At 40.6% G+C, this 19,911-nt stretch overlaps 1 protein-coding gene across 2 annotated transcripts in view; it reads left to right on the top strand.

The window, feature by feature from the left end:
* The first annotated feature begins 1,244 nt into the window (after positions 1-1,244).
* LOC103482332 (aryl hydrocarbon receptor-like) overlaps positions 1,245-19,911 on the top strand; it is a 38,698-nt gene continuing 20,031 nt past the window's right edge. For both annotated transcript variants that reach the window (XM_008438429.2, XM_008438437.2), the window contains exons 1-2: positions 1,245-1,662; positions 12,129-12,319. In XM_008438429.2, the coding sequence (XP_008436651.1) occupies positions 1,604-1,662; positions 12,129-12,319 (250 nt within the window). In that variant the 5' untranslated portion in view covers positions 1,245-1,603. The remainder of the gene's footprint in view (positions 1,663-12,128; positions 12,320-19,911) is intronic.

A 19,911-nucleotide genomic window follows, 5' to 3' on the forward strand; every position in this document is an offset into this window, starting at 1 on the left:
GTCCAGGGTGACCCCGCCTCTCGCCCAGAACGTTAGCTGGAGATGGGCACCAGCAACCCTCCCGACCCCACTGAGGGACAAGGGTGAAAGAAAATGGATGGATGGATGTAGTGAGGATTTTGGAGTGTAAAGGGTTAAGACAAAAAACCCTTTCCACTCCAAAACTCCCCTTCCACAGTCAGTTCATGAAGAATGAGGCTACTTTCAGAGCAGTAGAGTGCTTATTGGCTAGTTTACACATTACAACATGAAACTGCATGAGTGAGACGAATGCACATTTTCATGACCGCCTGCTCTGCCTGAAGGCATGTTGCATGTAACTGAGTTTGTTTTACCGGAAAACAGCGAACTAGCGATCACTGCCTGACCTTTTTTGTTTTTGTATTTAAAAAAAACTGCTGGGTTCGACATTACTGTTCTTAAATTTGATATTTTAAAATACATTTTAGTGGGTTAGATTTGTTTTATTAATCCAATGAAACATAAACACTATTAATGTTTCAGTTACTTAACTCAATTATATCAACTGGTTCCACTAAACTATGTTATTTAACTTGAACATGAGAATATTCAAGTTAAATTCAGGCAATGAAAGCCAAGAACCTTATTACAAGTCAGTAATGTTGAATAAACGTAACTGGCATAAGTAAATTCTATCGTCATCTTGTAAATGTAAGTGACAACATTAAGTTAAACAAACGTAAGTCCAAAGTGTTGAATTTACTGAACTGAATATATTGTCTTTACTTAAATTACTATGTTCAAAGTGAATATGTAACACTCTTTAGATTTGATGAACTAGTTTTAGTGGAACCAGTTAACATAACCTGGTTAAGTAAATTCAACATTTCATTTCTTAGAGTGCGCCTACAAGTCCATACCACATCTCTGATTTTTATCTGTAAAAGCCATTGAAAGCCATGCTCATTCTCTTTCCACTTCTCAGTTATGCATAACTCCTCCCCCACCATACAATTGTAGTTTTCTATTACCGTACTTTTGTTGCTTTTTCATTGGACTTTTATGTTTTTCTATATTTAACTCATCTCCATTAGAGTAATTATGGTCGTAATAGATTTGTTCCGCTCTATTTCATAAGAAAATGTTTGGTTTAGTAATGTGGAGTGGAGTCAAAAAATGAAAATAGGTCAAAAATCACGGCCCACCGTGAAGTTTACAAAAGCGTGTACAGAACTAGCACAAAGAATCCAGTCCACCTTAAAACACAGTTACACATTTCCTGAAAACGCCCCGTGTGTGCCTGCGCGTGTGTGAGAAAGAACTCAAGTGACTCTGAGTTGTAATAATAAGGCGGCGCTGTTTATCCAAAGAGAAGGGGCTGGACATAATCTGAATTCAGAGCCAAACTTTTCTTTTCTTCCATTTGCTTCTCTTCACCAAACATCCAGGAGTCTAACACGAACCGCAGCGTCGAGCGAGCAAGGTCAACAGCAGTGGCCGCCCCGCGAGCTGTGAGAGAGGCACCGGCCCGCCGCGGATCCCGGTAGTTTGCGGAGAGAACCTATCTTGAGTTGTAGCGGGAGAGCGAACGGGCTAAACGAACGGAAAGCTGGGGGAAAGTTGAGCTGAACCGAGTGGCACCATGTTTAATAATCCGGGGACGTACGCCAACAAGAAGAGGAAGAAGCCCGTCCTCAAGCAGTAAGCACTTTCTCTTCTGTCTTCACATGTCCCGGTCTGCTGCTACGTTACGTGCGCTGACTGACCTAGACATTTTTACCTGAGTTAAAAAAAAACAAAAACACAACGCTCTTGACTAGTAATTAACTCCTGGTTTAATATGCTTGAAAGGCCTCTACAGTTACCTTTAGTGTGCTCAATAAATTATTTCCAGCTCATAAAATCCAAATTAACTTATGAAATATTTTGCTTTGAAAATTACTGTCAGCTGTCATATGGAGTATATGAATGCTGGAGGGGGAAAAAAACGGTGAAATTGCCAGGATAACATCAAAACTGACGCGACTGAATTTGTGCGTATGTGAAGTTATGTGCTAGTAAGACCACCTTAAAAATGTGTCTACTTGGATCTGGCGCGGACATCTTGCCCTCGCGCATTAATCACAATCAAGTTTGAGAGTCGGCTGCTGCTCTCACGCGATGCTCTGAGGAGGGCGGGAGGTGGAGGCGGGGGCTCGCAGCCTGTCGCTGGCTTTTTGTAATGTGATCCAGCCTCGCGTAGGGCTTCGGGATCAGCATCAGGCTGAAAGTCTCTTTTCTCTGCTTCTCATGGTGGGACTTCAGCGCTCTCACGGCCCCACGAAGCGTCTGTGGCACCCAGGCTTTTACAGTTAAATATGGTTCACTGTTTATTCTCTGCACTGCCACCTGTTGATTAGAGTTGAGTCCGGATAAGTAGTCTATTGCAGAGGCCAACATGCGCAGACGTTTCTAATGTGTAAAACTGATTGAAAGTCGTGAATCTGTATAGTTTTTGGTTTTGTTCACACTGTTTGTTGTGGGTTGCTTTACTGTCTGAATCAATAAAAAGATGCTGATAAACCTAAACAAATAGTGAACAAACAAGACATAAAGTAAAACTAAACCATAGTCAACAAAGTTACTATTTGAATTAATGACCCATGAAATAATGTTTTTATTAACAATAAATGGAAGGTCGGCAAGTTCATGTAGTCAGGATCCTTATATGAAGCTGTACAATTATTTGTGGCTTATTTTACTTTAGTGTCAGAAAGTTATTGCCAGTAATACCTTTTTTAATGTCTAGTATACCAGTATTTTTGTTCTGAAATATAGTACAGCAGTGTCAGCATCCACTCTATTCTAAGAGCAATTTTAGTCTGGGTTTAAGTCTGGAGAAGCAGTGGACCTTTTGTTGTTTAATGTTAAAGCCGGCTGCATTTCCTGTCAACCGTGAACCATCCATGATGCTTCTTTAAGTGACACACTGCAGAACAGAGTTAATTGGCAACATTTTTTCTTAGTTCACTAATTGTGGTGATGATAGAGAATTCCATGTCATTCATAGGAAGTTCCCAAAGAATACTCCAGTTTCTTTCCATTTTGCTCCATCACTTCAGTCTTATGCTGTTTTGAAGATTTATGCTGGATGTTTTTAAGTCCATAGCATAACGATCTGCAATGTGATGTTTTGAACCAACAAACCTTAGTGAATAATAGCTAACCACAGTAGCTCCTTCATAAGGAGGTTTTGTTTGATCAGGGGTCATCTCCTCTCTTATTTTATAAAGTTGACTGACCATAACAGATAAAATATAATGACATATTTTATGACATGTCAGGACCCCAATAAAATAAAATCATAAAATGTTCACAGATGAAATGATGAAATATGAACTTAATTAAGCACAAACACACATCGGAATCCCCTTTTTAATTATTCATTAGAGGATAACAAGGGCCAAATGGGAAAGTTGTGAGTGGAAGAGTTAAATTAAGCTGCTTCTATTGGGTTTAACAAGGACAGGAGCTACAAGGTTGTGTTGATCATTTCATTCTTTCATTGTGAAAGGCAGATGTTAAGGTAGTTTGCTGGTCTGTAGGAAATGAGTGGTGGGATGTAAAGGTGGGGGAAGGGGTCAACAACACAATGGAGGTAAGATGCCATCAGGCACTTTAGAGAAGCAATCGTTGCTACATCAATCTGGGAAGGCTTACAATGACATTTCTAAGCTATTTGAAATCCATTATTCAGACAGATTAGTTTTACTGACTGTGATTATTAGCAGCTGTTCCTCACCCACTGAACTTTAACATCAGATTCTTAGACAGAGGTTACTCTCTGGAAGTGAATTAAAATCCCAAAGTGAGGTAACATTTTGGAAGGCTGTGACTGTTTTTATACACTGCTCAAAAAAATAAAGGGAACACTTTAACATTTAAGTGAACACCAAAGTGTTCCCTTTATTTTTTTGAGCAGTATATTTGTTCCTCTGAGCATAAACTTTGTGTGCAGTGTTACACAGTTTGAAAACCCTAAAATATCAATTCATTCAATCAGCTGGAAGTAAGAAACTCAGAAAATATGAGCTCCAGTTTAAACTCATTCCAGTTTAAACTGGAATGAGTGAAATATGGTTCTATCCCCATCTCTACCATGAAGGTTCAGAGTAGCAGCCGAGGTGCTACCTCTCCACCAGGGCTCTTTTCTGGGTGAATTTCCAGCTGCATTATCTCAGACACGTGCAGGGAAGAAAGAGGGGAACAGAATATTCAGCTGTTGGTGGGAAAAGTTCCTGGATTTGACCTACAATATAAAGTCGACCATGAATTTCTCTTTAGACTGAATTGTTCCTAATCCATTCATTCCTTTGCCAGTTCAAACCTTGATGACAAAGCTCTATCTTGACATTTATTGCTGGGTTGCAGACACACAACCTGGATGACGCACAAAATTCAGATGGAAGTCTGGAAGTGGATTTCTCCAGTTCAAAACAAAGCAAAATGGATCACAATGAGTAGCTAATGCCCTAAATGGGCTGGAACAGACGAGGTACCTCGAAAATATACGCATATATTTAAGATATGATCCGAATTATAATCTTATAATCTTGAGGACTTATCCGGTGTAGAGGCGATCCACATAACTAGCTATCTGGAGCTGCAGAGTTTATGTTATATGACGAGCCAGAAGAAAGTTTTCAAAAGTTTGGAGCATACAATTATTTAGTTTCAGGTTGGGTCAAGTATTTAGGGTCAAAAGAAGCATTAAATGACTGTAGAGTTCTTTATGCTGAGTGAGTAGTGAGTTGTGCTATTTTAAGTTATTATGATAACAATGCTATCGCTAACAACAAACTAACCCGTGTTATTTCTATGAGCTTGGATCTCCTGGTAAATAATGTATTTAGCTTCTGTAAACCCAAATTCATGCTGGAGTTGTATGTTAATATTGGGTTGTCGTAGGACGCTGGGTTCAGGTCCAATGTAGATCAACTATTTGTAGCGATCTACAGATTCCCGAAGTTCGTGTCACACAAATATAGTTCATGGCCAGGCACGAAGCATGTGGGAGAACAGTCACAGCTCACTGTGACTGAATGACTGGGTAGATTCTATTTAATTTATTTAGCTTTTTTTTTCTTTTTTCTTTTTTTTTTTTAGCTTGAAAGTCCAGCTGAATAAACATTATATTTTCTGTCCATGACACTGAATTAACTGCTAACGACATTAGCACTCTGGGGACAACCAAACTAGGGCAAAAAAATAATATATCTTACCTTACATATGAATGCTTGTCCTTCAAAGCTTGTCCAATAAAATATCTGGAAATATGATTTAAGCGACGGGATCATTACCTGTTAGAAAGTGGCGCTGCAAACTCTGGCGTTGTTAGTTTACGCATCTCCTGTTTTTAGTCATAGATTGTTGATCCACTTTTAAGTAAGTGTCAAATAAGACTTCAAGACTTTAGCAGGTCAACCTGCTGATTGGAAGGTGACTCTTGTGCACTTGAGGCCTTGTTTACACACTACCACATGTTTTCCTCAGCACTAAGGATCATGTTTCTGTATGTTATAATGTCAGTTTGTAGCTGCTTTATAAAGTATTAAAGCTCTGCTATAGATGGGTGGAGAAGATCATCTTACTAGTACAACATGGAAAGATCACAACCTGCTGATGTCCAACCTAAAACACAGTTTAACGGTCAATGTGAATTGCCCAAAAGATGATGGGCAAGTAAAGCCTGGTGGCCCACCAGACTTGTATTACACTGGGAAAGCCCTGCATGTGGTAATATTGATGACAGTGCTGTTCTTTCATATAGTGGGGTCTTAATGGTCAAAGGCATCCCAGTGGGCCTGTATTCACAGAGATCTATTCAGACAGCTTGTGCTCTGAAGGATCCTCCTCTTTTTCAGTTTTGCATTCATATTCTTTGCTGAGATTATCCTGTATTCATTCACAGACTGTGCACAAAGTGGTGAACCACAAGCCCTCGTTGCCTAGAAAGACTACGCCTTTGGTGGATTCTCCTTTTTTTCCACAGGACCCGGTTTTTGATGGGTTGTTTCAGTCATCAGAAGGTGAATTTACTGGATCTGTTAGTTAGAGAAGTTGTCTCTGATCATTGACTACAGGTAACACGACCTGGAGGTTCTTTATACAGCAATATCTCCACTTTAAAGATGTTCGCCATGTGTTTTAGTGTATAGATAAACAGAGGACAGAAACCTGCTTGACGTGCCGATGTCCTCTCTGGGTCCAGCATGGAGACATGTGCTGTGCTCACACATATCTGGCCATTCCCAGGGTAAATTCCAAAGGAAAGAGGTGCTTTGTCTGTAGACATCTGTGTTTCTGGAGATTTTGGAGCTGAGGTTTCCTGAGCAGCCAGCTGCACAAAGGCAGTATTGAGCCCAGCATAAAATGCTGTGGTCATTCCTGTGGGGCATTCCATGGCAGAGTGGCCCATTAAGATAGCCTTTTATTACTGGAACGCCTGCTATGCATCTCGCCGATTCTTGTTGCTGTTCATCATCCTTACAAACTAATTTGGTGTGGTGCAGACTCTTCTTAAAGGTTAGAGCAACACTTTGTGTTTGCTTAAAATGCTTAATCAGCTTGAAATGTTACCGTTCCAGACATAGGACTTTGGAGGGAAGTGTAGAAATGAATGGATATAAATAAATTAGGAGGAAAGAACTCTTAGGTGGTTTTCTTGCTTGGTGTTTTGCATTTATTAATTAAAAGTCTAAATATGGCATGTTACCTGTCTTGACTTATGGGTGAAGAAAGACAATTACAAGACTTGATGTATGTTCTTTGGGACAAGTCTGCCAGCTTTGGACCTGTATAGACTTCTTCCGTCTGGACTTCGTTTGGATATTTGGGGCTGTTTTTCTGCTGGAGGTGAACCTCCACTCCAGTCTCTCATCTTTGGTAGGGAAAAATACATTTCGCATCAGTTTGAAAGGCTAATAAATAAATTCATAAACACGAAAGTTAAGGGTATTATATCTGTAATTTCAGTTTATTTTAGTTAGTTTTATAAACACACAGTGGAGTTCCAGTTATAGTTTTTCCCATTAGTTTCTGTCATTATTTGCTTTAGTTAACAAAAATGTTTTCTCCATTTCACTTCTTGTTATTTCGTTAGTTTCAGTTTACTGTAATAACCTTGGCTTGTACTGTATACTTTAATTTGACTGGAAAATACCCAGAATTCTCAGTAACTGAATTGTTGTTGCTCTTTTTAAAATCCAGCGATGACTCAGAAAGATCAGACCTGGAATCAGTGTAGCACTGTTCACATTTCACTTCCTCTTGTGCTTATACAAGTAAATGTTATAGTATTGAACTATAAAAGGTCTTCTTGTGAAATGTCTGTAATCAACTTTTTCTGAGGTTTTTTTTCTCAGAAAATGTTTTAGTCAGAAGACACTTTTACCTTGCAGCTCTCTGGAGTTCTGTTTTGTCTTTACCTCATTTCACTGACCTGCTGCTCCTGGTTGTGTTTCTACTGAATGTAGCTGAAGTGACTGCAGCTGATCTGGTTCTAGCCCTCTCCTCACTTTATTGTTAAGCACATTTTAGTCTCCTTCTCTCTGTGAAGGTCTTTGAGACTGCTTCTGTAAACTGAAGCTGTGTCCGTTTTTATTAGCAGGCATCCATGTGTAGAGCCAACATGTCATGCTTCAGAACCACAGAGGCAGACGCCCTGCCTGCTTCCAGACCAACATGTGTCAGTCTTCACATACGTCTCATCCTTATTATCTTGGCAGAGCTGTGCTCTGATCTGGAATCCAGATAGAAGCAGAGAGACCAGTTACAGTATCATTCCTTCAGACAGAACAGCCCAATGTCTGCTCAGCCATGTGAGTCCCAAACCAAGGAACAGAAAAAGGTTTTGAATGCCGGCTTTTGTTTCTGCAGAGCATTTCTGCAGAATGAGATCATTTCTGAGAAGGTAGAGCTGCAGCATGAGGGCAGCAGGCATTTAGTTGTGGAGGAGGAGGAAATTGAATAGCCTGTCATTAAACATTTCTCTAAAGAAAGAACTTCAGGGAAATGAACGATTTGCTGCCTGGATGGCACATAGGTCTGAAACCTTGTAATCTGATGCGATCAGAACTGGTCAGAATCTGCAGTTTTTCTAAAGCCTTTGTGTCACATGTAGTCATGAGCCTTGACCCCTACAGACCTCTCCCCACCTCCCTCAATCGTATCTAACATCATGAGGCTTGATATTCGGTTGAACTTGACTAGCTGCTACCCAGAGCAGCTGACAGTGGTTTTATCATGCCTGCAGTTTCTGGAACTTTCCACTGCAGCTGTCTGAAGGTTCCCACTCTTTCATCAAATTATCACCTGACAATGCTGCCAGATTGACATCAGCTGACATCCACTGGCTCCCTGTAGCTCAGAGAATAGACTTTAAGATACTGTTGTTGGTTTATAAATCACTGAACAGTTTAGCACCACAATACATTAAAGATCTGCTGTTGTATCAACCTTCCAGACCAATCGGGTCTCCTGGTTCTGATCTGCTCTGCATCCCCAGAACCAAACCAAACAAGCAGCATTCAGCTTCTGTGAGCAAATTTGGGACAAGCTTCCAGAAAACTGCAAAACAGCTGAAACACTGAGTTCCTTCTAAATCAAGACTAAAACTCACCTGTTCAGAGTTGCTTTTGAATCGCAATAAATTAAACATTGAGCAACATATTTGATGTGTAATGATGATTTTGATGATGGCCAGAACATTACTGGCTTCTCAGTTGATGACTGAGGTTTTCATAACCCTTTGTCTTTGTGTTTTTATGATGTAAAGCATTTTTTTAACGGCCTTGTTCCTCAAATGTGCTTTATAAATAAACTTGATTAAAATGTGTCTACTCCAGTTTTCAGTTTACGTGCAGTCAGTTTAATAGATGAACTCTCACTTTGCACAGATATTGGCATTTCATCATGCACAGAAACACAGCTATGTATACACCACACTGCGCTCCGTCACCCATTTGTTGCGACAGGGAGTGTGGCATTTATTTTCTGATTTGTCCGTAAACCTGCGCTTGCATTAAGTATCAGCTACAGTGCATGTGTTTCTATTCCACCTGTATGCATACACCCGCTGCGTATTTCGCTGCCGTTCGCTCCGAATCAGCCACTAGGCAGCAGCTCCTGAGAAAGAGAGGCTATCGTGTTACATTTTCCAGTCAATTTAAGGATGCCTATTGATTCCCCGAAAAACAATGAAAACTCCCATATTTTTATCAATCAATTCAATTCTCCAGATGCCCCAGAACGTGAAAAGTGGACATGCCTGGGGAAAAGAGGACGTTTGTTATGCACACTTAGCAGTCGTCATCAACTCACTGACAGAAGTGAGAGTGTCGTGCAACACGAATAATTATCTGGCCAGAACATGACGGCAAAACACAATTTAATGAAGCTTCAAGGCAGATAATTTGCCTCAAGGAAATGTAATAATCAAGGTACTCAAATCATTTGATGAATTGTTCCAGACCTGGTTGGTAGTCTCACAGTGAGTGGAATGGAGATCAGCTGAGTGCAGGTACTGCGTCTCCAGTGATTATAGTATGAAGACAAATGGATCTGGAAGGATAAGTCTGCAATTTCACATTTGCAATCAGTAGAGAATGCAACAGCCAAACTTCTCACCAAATTCAGTAAATTCAGTTACCTCACTTTGGTCCTACATAGAGAACACCGGCCCCGTTGTGCTGACTAGTCTTGTGCTGAGTAGAGCTTTATGGCCAGGCTCCTGATTATCTTTGTCAGCTTTTATCTAAATACTCTCCTGCCCATGGCCTTTGTTCTCAAACAGAACCTCTTGGTTGTTCCATATGCAAGGCTGAAAACTAATCTGAAAACACTTTTATTTTCCTAGGCTTTTATGTCATGATTTTATTGTGTTTCTTATGGTTGTTTTATTCTTTGCATAATTTAAGGTAGATTTTTATTGTACAGCGCTTTGTGCATTATGTCTGTGGAAAGCGCTTTATAAGTAAAATGTATTGCTTTACTCACTCTATTGACAAACATTTAAGTCATGAATTGAGACAAAAATTTCTAAGCCCTGAACATCCCCTGGAATTTAGATAAATCATCATCAAGACATGGAAGGAATCCGGTCCATGTGTAAGACAGAGACTGCAGACAACAACTGCTGGTTGTTCATCAGTCAAAGCTTTATGAGAGAGCAGCAATGAGAAAACCACTGCTGAAGTGAACTCAGGTCCAGGCTCAGCTAGAGACTCCATGGTCAAGTGGAAGAAAATTCTTTGTTCAAAATGAAGTTGGTAAAACATGCCAGTGTTGTCAGGGAGACGGTGGTTATGTTGCATCTGGAGGACAACTGCAGAGCAGCTGCAGCATCTACGTCCTGTCACCTCGGACTGCTTTGAGCAGCATGGCCCATTAAACTAGTCCAACCTTTCACCTTTCATATTATGAAGGTATACTGTTTAGTAGTAGCCTGTTTCTAACTGTGTGACTTGTGGAGCCAAGCTTCTCTCTCAGTGAAACTGATGCTTCATAAACAACCAGGAGCTGGGTTGTGTGTTTAGCTTGCTGCTGCTGCTGTGTGTCAGTGAACTGTTCTGCCTGTGTAATGCATCTGTGATGAGTAGAATGAGATTAAACAAATAGCCGGCTCAGTCTGTTCTGTTTAGATCACAATCATTCAGGCTTCAGAGGTTGAGCAAATATTACATGAAGCATTAAGGGTTGTTTTTTTTTTTTACTCCATGATCATCCGCTTTTCTAAGCCTGGGATTTAATACATAAAGGAAAGAGCATGACATATTGTACTTTGCATAATAAGTGATTACTATTGTTATAATTCTGTCCTTGTTAGGTTATAGTGGCTTGTCTGCTCAGGTTCTGCACAGCTCTACTGGGGTTCCTCATCTGCTGTTTGGTTGTTAATATTGTCAGGATTTTATTTTTGTTCTTTTGCTTTTGTTTGATGTACAGCCACTGTGTGATGGCTCTGCGGCTGTGTTTCTGATCATTTTATTGCTATCTGTGAAACAGAGTAGTTCTCTGACTGTATTGGTGAAAACGCCTTGATGAGTGGAAGGCACCCGGGTACAGGCCCAAATCAGGCAACCTCCATCACCCTGCAGACAAGCAGTGCAGTGTTGTACATCATGGTTAATCAGCTTCCCTTTGGATCTAGTTTAGACGTACTTCCAGGACCCTTGTGGTTTAATCAGAAGAAAAGCTATTTTGGGTTTGACTGTAGTTGTTGTTTTCACTCTTGATGTATTGTTGGGAACGATTTCACCTGCTGAACCTGGTCTAGTTTAAGCTTCACATCATGCCATTCCTTCATCAAAACATATCTGAGTATTGCTTTGATTCTTTTATGCATGTTTGAGGAATCCTTTATTCTCCCATGGCAGCCATTCAGGAGTGCCTAAATATTTAACCGTCAGCTGTCTCTAGTCTGCTTGCATCCACATATGCATTTGAACAACATCATAGTTCACTTCAACTAAATGGAGACTGAGGTTTTTAGGCTGGACCAGAGTTCAATTTCTTGGTCCACATCGGAGTGTGATTACGCATTCGCACCTACCCAAACAAGCTAAAATTTCTACTAGGCAAACAAACTTGAGTTGGATTAAGGCGGACTAAGCAGGATTGAATACACTGTTAGTCTAATGTAATAATTGAAGCAGATGCTGTGTTGTGACAGAGTTTGTTCTTGTCAGCGTGTTATTTCTGTCAGCAGTGATCTAAGCGGTATGAAGATGTGACCATCCCCCGTTTCCCTGTTCTAGCTCTGTAAAATCACCATGTGTTTCCTGTTTAATATGGCTCAATCCAAATGAGAACTTCCCTTTCTGACAGTGAAAACAAAGCAGTGCTGTCCAAAGCACACAGCTTCATGTCGGCTAACTGCAAAGAGAATATCAGCAGTAATCACCTGAGTCAGACTGCAGAGGCTGTCAGTCTGGACTTGCTGTGAACATGGCATTTCTGTGGAGCCACTTTCAGACCTATGAGAGGAGGTTCTGTATTGATAGATAAGTGATGTCTGTCTTGGTGGCTGATCACCACGTCATACAGCAGATGTTACGCTGATGGAATAGCTGGTTAGTAAGGCTTGAACTCCTCCGTTACTGAACGCATGTTTTCTGTTCACCCTTCAGGAAGAAGGTCGCTGACAACAATGAAGTTGTTAAATCGAACCCTTCCAAGCGCCACCGGGATCGGCTGAATGGGGAGCTGGACCGGCTGATGGAGCTGCTGCCTTTCCCTGATGAGGTTCGCTCCCGCCTGGACAAGCTGTCCGTCTTGCGCCTGAGCGTGGGATACCTCAGGGTCAAGAGCTACTTTAAAGGTAAGCCGTCTGAGACTTCAATTATCTCCAATCTGATGCTGCATGGGGCAAGGATCACATGTTGCTATGGACACCTGCCTATTAGTTTAAACCTTCACTAATTTCATTAATATGTTGTTGTTGATCAAGCTGAGGTACGAACTTCAATAATTCCATTCAGTTTATCTATGTAGCACCAACCAGCTATCTAATTCCAAAAAAAAAAAATGTTTCGATTTAATCATACATAAATTCCAGTGGAGTTCGGCGATCGGCCCTCATGGGTGATCGGAATCGGCAGGAAAAAACCTGATCGGCACATCTCTAGTATTTAGCATGGTTAGCATCACTAACCATAGACATCAGTCTCTCAGGATGAAGACCATCCTGAGAGACTGAGCTGCCACAATAATTCAGAAAAAAATCACTATGAGCAAGTGCAGCAAGCTCAGTTTATTATTCCAAGTAGTTTAAAAAGTTTGTACCTAAAGGAAACCCAGCATCAGCATTCTCTCCTTCTGGACTAGAATATTGCAACAATCCTCTTTGTGTTGTTAACTCTATTGTAATCCCTCATATTGAACATGTAGGTATCCATTTCTTATGTCTTGGTAACTCTTTGAGTTTTCCAGAAGGATTGAAGGAAAAAGATGCATTTATAGGAGCACTGAGAGTAGTTACATTCCTTGCCAGTCAGATGTACTGAGACTGCTTTATAAATTTGTTCTCATTTATTGTGATATTGTCGTCTTATACATGGAACAACACCAGTGTTTCCCACAGCGTATTATAAGCCTGGCGGGCCACCAGGCTTTACTTGTGCCCCCACCAGGCTAAGTTTATTTATTTATTTAAGTCTTTTTAAAATGTTTGCCTTTTTTTTTAAGACTTTATAGTTGGTGTTCAGGTATTAATTTTCCAATCTTTAAATAGCGCACAATTATCGAGTGATATTTTAAAATTTCCTTTCAACTTTAAACATTTTTTTAACTCAAAAACACGACAGACCCCTGGATGGATGACTGCCCTAGTGCCCAACCACCAGGCTTAGCAAGTTTTCTGGGAGCAACCTTGAACACTCATTACATCAGTATCATCCACTCCTACATTCAGCTGTTCTAGACCATAAGCTGGTCTTAAGACCAACTTTAGTCTGAGAGTGATTTTTTTCTGAATTATTGTGGCAGCTCAGTCTCTCAGGATGGTCTTCATCCTGAGAGACTGATGTCTATGGTTAGTGATGCTAACCATGCTAAATACTAGAGATGTGCCGATCAGGTTTTTTCCTGCCGATTCCGATCACCCATGAGGGCCGATACCGATCACATAATTATTATTTTTTTTAATCATAAGCACTACCAGTTACATTATATGGAAAAAGGAACCATAAATTCACCTTAATTTAGACAAAAACTTGTTTTTAATAACTTTTTCCAAGAAGAAAACTAAACAAAACAGGCATTCTGCAAATTGTACTGCTATCAATAATACTATCTTTAACAGACTGATAACATATGAAGGCTCTGAAGAGGCTAAATAATGCAAAGAGCCAATACAAAACCTCTCAACATTGCCAAAAAAAGTTAAAGTATAAAACTTAACATTCAAAGGCAAATACAGGTTCCATTACAATAAACAATCCTGAGTTACTGAATGAAAACTTCCTGATAGCATGGTGGCTAGCTGATTACTGCTAGTTCTGATTGGCTGTTTCTGATTGAGCGGAGTAATTATGCAGAGCAGATCGATTATTTTTTTAGAGATGATCTGTTTCATGTTAGGACAGCGAAAATTTTAATATGTATGTAAAATGTATTTTTTTAGGTTAGATGCTGCAGCTTTAAGCAGAGGTTCGGTGTGAGAGTCACTACCAGGTGGAGCAGAAGCAGCGCTCCGTCTGTGAAATATTACTACCTGTAGCGTAGCAGCGGTTCAACAGTAAGAACAGAACCAGCGTCTTACATCGCAGCTCGAAGACTTAAATAATTTTGCGGGTTATTTGTTTAGCTTTCTGACCGTCATACTAATCCGGGTGAGTGTTTGTAGCTGTGCGCTGCTTTACCTGCTATCTGATCCTCCATATGTCATTTTTACTGCAGTGAGCCTCGATGTAGCCAAACTCCGTCAAGTATGGCATTATTTTTATGCCATATTAGATTCGTCGTGTAGATGCATTTTGACGTGCTTCACCCCACGTGCTTCAATTTTCCGCCGCAACATGCAAACATCCCCATTCACTCAGTACGTTATAGTTCCACATCGCTTAGGATTTGTTGCTGCGCGTTTGTGCAGTGTGAAGGGAAGAGGAGACCAGCTGCACAGGCAGGCTGCGAAATGAGATGCAGGTGATCGGTTTGTGTGATCGGCAACAAGAGACCTTGATCGGTGACCACCGATCATACACTTTTTCACGGAAATCGGCCGATTATGATCGGTGGCCGATCGATCGGCACACCTCTATTAAATACTAATACAGAAGATGCTAAAGCCAGTTCATTATGTCAGTTCTATCAATCATTTGATTTGAAATTAGTGCACCAGTTTCATAGCAACTCCTCTGTTATACATAATGTGACATCGCCTCTGTTTCTGATATCAGGAAGTAGTCACAGATTGCTGCAGAATGGCTGCTATTTATATTAAACAGAAATCAGAGTCTCCTAAAATCAGCAAGTCAAAACTTTTGGAAATCAAGGAGTTCAAATCAGAGTGAAATTTGCTCAGCTCTGCTCTTCTCTCTTCGTAATGTAGGAAGGTTGTTTACACCCGGATGTCGCGCCAGACTTTTGTGTTGTCTGACATTTTGACTGACGGTGTCAAAAATTTTCCGTCATATTCTATTTTCATCCTTCAGATTTTATGATGCCTTTAATTTTTATGCGGTTTAACTAATTTTCAACAAGTTGGACAACCCAGATTCCATCACATATTAATCAACCAGATGAACACATTTAACTTTTTCTCCGCAGTGATAAAAAAAAACACTGATAGCACAATGAAATTAATCAACTCCACTTAAATTAAGAGATGCGTGCAGCGCTTCACCTGCTGCGGTCTGAACACGCAGCCTCACAACTTCTACCGTGCATCTGGAGAATCTGTGCTAATATTTAGATTGGACCTACAAAATCCAACTTGACCTGGACTGAGTCCACAGACATTATGACTGATTGACTATAATTAGAGATTGGAGTCTGGAGGAAACCCGACTTATTATCTTAATTAGGATTTTACTGCTTTCGCTTTTAGAGCTTCATTTAGCAGCGTAACTTCTCCCAGCTTTTATTTAACATCTTCCAGATCAATTTTATTCTCCATATTAACGCCGGGTGACTCAATTGCAAATCTGATTGAAAGTTTTAAATGCACTTTTTTACCATGCGCTAAGTGTCCTGCAGATAACTCTTCAGCGACTGTTGGTTCCCCATCAACAAGACGCCTTTAGTTCAGTGTCTGTTGCAGATGATCTTCAGAAGGGATGCTTTTTTTGTATTGATTAATTTAGTTACCTTCACACGATGTACTCTTCTAAGCTTAAAGCTGAAAGTGGTAAGATTCATAATGTTGAACTTGAACATTACATACGTCACAGGCCAAAGTTAGCAGTTGGATACATTTACAACTTTAACAGAGTCCACAATTCAAGGCAGCAATGGTTTCTCAACAGCAGATAATTCAGACCCTTGGACAAAGTGGAGCATACCGAAAAATAATTCTGCTTTTTACCAGGATATGTTGAGTGTAAACCCCAGGCAGAATTCAAACTGGTCCTAAATGATGTGTAGCCATGCTGTCTGACACTGGAGGCTTTGGATTACTGGGAACTTTCCTGACTGATGACCTTTTCAGCAAAAAGAAGAGAACAAAACTTAACCTTGTGCTTGTCCGGCTGCTGCAGGCCCTCTTTGGCCCCTCCTAGCACGGACTCTGCCTGAAGCCTGTTTCAGTGGTTGTGTAGGCTCCTCTAATGACTCTTGCAGCAGGTCTGAATGCTGATTAGCGAGCAAGTCCCTTTTTCTTAGCACAGCCGTCTGTGAGGATGTTTCACTTGCCGTGAAATGCAGACTGAAAAGAAACGGTACATAGCTTAGCCCGTGCAGTGAACAATGTTTTCTTTATGATCCTGTGTGAAGAGTGTGGTTGGTTTCCTGTGGGAGGGGAACGGCTCGGGGTGCAGCGCTGCTCTGTAGATGAGTTAAACCACGTGGAGAAGCCAGTTCCGAATTAATAGTGTCACATGAAAATGTTGTGGCAGAAACATTTTCACTTGACAGGCAGGAATGATGAGTATGCAAGAATGTAGTTTTAGGAAGCAACACATCCTCAGTGTTTCTACCTTCTCTCCACCCTCTGTGTGAACCACACCCACTGCCACTGTGACCTGAGCATTCCAACATTAGCTGTGTGCTAGGTGAATGCTCAGACTTTGAAGGCATGATAAGTCATGTGAAGTATGGATCTCTGTTAGTTTTGCTTTGGGATTCTTGTAATTGTGTGTCTGTAAATATGGTTGCTGCAGCGACAGAGACCCTCTCTCCAAGTACTGCATCATCACAATGAGATGGCTTTCATTTTACATGAACATAAAGGTGCTGACGCTCATAGGTCCAGTTTACTGACTAGACTGCATGGGGAGTAAAAACAGACATGATGCATGTTATAAGATGGGCCGTGAATTTCCACTGCTGTTTCCTCTCACAATCTTTCACCTGCTTCTACTGCTCTGCACGTTGGCGGGACAGGCATGCTGTTCACTGCTTATATATACTGAGCTGACTGAAGAAAAACTCCTAAAATCTCCCTTGATGACACTCACCAACACAACCTGTTGCCTTTTCTCTGAGTGCTGCTGGGGGCAGAGGACAAGTTCTTACCTTACTGACATGAACATGTTGCAGCTTTTGACGCCACCGAAAAATGTTGAAAATAATGCATCCTTTTCTCTTTCATTACTTTTACATAATTATGCAATCCTTTGTGTTGGGGTGTGAATACGTAGGGTAGAAGATCTTTCCTGTCAACAGCCATCACAATCTCCAATAACTCCTTAAAGAATCTAAATTCATGAGTTACAACAACATTTAATCTCCCTTTGGGATTAATAAAGTATTTTTGAATTGAATTGAAAGAGTATTTTTGCAAAGTTCTATGAACCTTATATTAAAGGTTAATTTTCCCAAACAAATAAAACACAGCTGATTTACTGGTGATGACCACCACGAGATTATGAACTCTCCAGTTGTGAGCACCATATGTATGCTGTTGTATTAGAAGGTAAAGGGGGACACAAACAAGATGGCAGCTGCTGGAGGCTCTAACAGGTGGAGGAGTTTAAACTCCTCTGATCTGTTCAGACCCTTGGACAAAGTGGATCATGATTTATCATCTAAGATCATAAATCATGATCTGTTCATTTAATTCTTCTAACATGTTTATCTGCAAGATGAAAGCAGAGTGGAACCAAAGTCAGATTCCTTGTTTGTGTTCACAAAGTTTGAGAATAAAGCTGATTGTGATCCTATGTAAACACACATCACTTAAAGATTGGACATCCAGGATGGGTGGTATCACATGAGGACTGCAACTCAAGCAGAAGTTCTGGACAGCTATTGGTGGATTTTTATAGCTGTTATTATGTCTCAATGTATCCATTTAAGCTGAAACTGGCTCTAAGTCATGAAGTGTGGGGGGAAGATCTTCAATTTGTAATCCAGAATCTAAGTTAGCATCTAACCTGGGGCTCTGATGCTGTAGCCCATCGTCACATCTGACGATTTTCAGTCAGATGAAACTTGTATAGAGCGCAGTTGCATCATCCAGTTTTGACATGGAGCTTATGGCGTTCATCTTGATAAACACCATGAAGGAGCCGTTTAAGCTGGAGCTGCCTCAGCTGTCTGCAGGAAGAATTCACACAGGTGTGGCACACAAAGCAGGCCTATTGTTTTCTGATACTGAGCCATGTTATTAGTGGTGTTCTTTGGAAAGTTCTGCTTTATTTGAGCTTAGATCAGTTTTAAATGATGGGAGCACATAATACAAAATCACCAAACATGCAGACATATGCAAAATGCAGATTAAAAATACTGATGACGGATAAGAAGGCCAGACAGCTGATGTGTCAATATGTCACTAATCCTTTAGAGCATTTTACTGCACATTGGGTTTGGCTGCTGCTGTGTGAGCAACTTGCAGAAAACATTAACTCAACACCGATGTGTTGCTTCCTAAAACTACATTAACTCCTTTAGGAACTGGTTTTTATCCAGTTCCTAAAGGACACTCAGCAGTCAGAATACCACTCTGTGCAGCACTGACAAGTGTGTGGTGTCTGTGCTGGTGGAGAAGAAATGGGGCTAGACGCCCAACTAGCTCATCAGTCATGCTGGTATCTTTTTGAATTGTAGAAAATGAAGGAATTTGTCACAACAAATGTAGGCATTCGGCAAGCTCCACTATGAAGTCTTAACTGTCTTCAGAAAGTGCACTTGGAGTCGGCTCGGCACACAGTACGCCCGAGTATATGGGAGTCATAAGGCTTTCTGTTTGCAAATTAAAGCTGCACTATGTAACTTTTTTAAGAAACTTGTTTTTTTTATGTATTTGGTCAAACTCTCACTATGTGGTGACAGTGTAATATGAGACAATCTGCAAAAAAATAAAAAAATTAGCTCCTTTGCCTTCTCCCTGAGCTAATTGTAGAAATACATTGCTTAGTCAGAAACTACCAATGAGAGCCAGAAGGAGGGTCTTAGGGCTGTCAATCACAACCTCCCCCTTGCTTTCTGCTACACTAAGGCTTCTCCCCGACAGCAGAGCATGTTGTGAATGCTCATTCTAGTTAGCATGGCCACCGAATGACCGATGACAGTTTTCCTGGAATGTTAGATTGTTTCTCTGCCATTAGCATATTGAGCAACGAGTACATGAAGTTGATTGGCAGCTCTAAGACACTGCAGTAAAAATGCACTTCTTCAGAGAGCAATAGCAGCACTGAGAGGAGGTGGAGGAGCTTTTTTTTTTTCACAGATTATTTGCCTCATACTGTTAAGAGACAGTGACAACAAATATTTTTAAAAAATAGATTTTTTTTTTTTTAAATGTTGCATACTGCAACTTTAAGCCTGAAGTGTGAGTTAAGACAATGCATCCTATGAAGTTTGACAGTGTCCTGGTCGAGTCTCTGGCAGTTGAGGTTGTAAGGTTTAGATTAAGTATATTCTGACATTTTGCTAACAACCAGAAATACTTTGCAGAAACAGTTGTATGAAATTATTACTTTCTACTATTTCATTACTAGACCTGAAATCAAACTTTTCAGCAGCCAAACACGTTCATATATTTTAAATAAACCTTCAGTCTGAAGAAAAACAATAACTCCACATGCGTGTCAGTGAATGAACTGCGAGTGAGGTTGTGTTCGTCCGTCTGCTCTGCTGGCTGTCTAGTTGAATGATTGGCTGGCAGCGGTTAGTTCAGCAAGTATTTTCTTTAAAGGGAAAAAATGACCAAAGTGGCATGGCAAACGGCTCATCAGTATTCAGAGTGTGGCGCCATGTGTACTACTGAGTCCTGATCCAAATCCCGTAACAGCCCACTGGATCGTGGTGTGG

The sequence above is a fragment of the Poecilia reticulata genome, chromosome 2, assembly GCF_904066995.2.
Source record: "Poecilia reticulata chromosome 2, P_reticulata-male-v2, whole genome shotgun sequence".
NCBI lineage: Eukaryota > Metazoa > Chordata > Actinopteri > Cyprinodontiformes > Poeciliidae > Poecilia > Poecilia reticulata.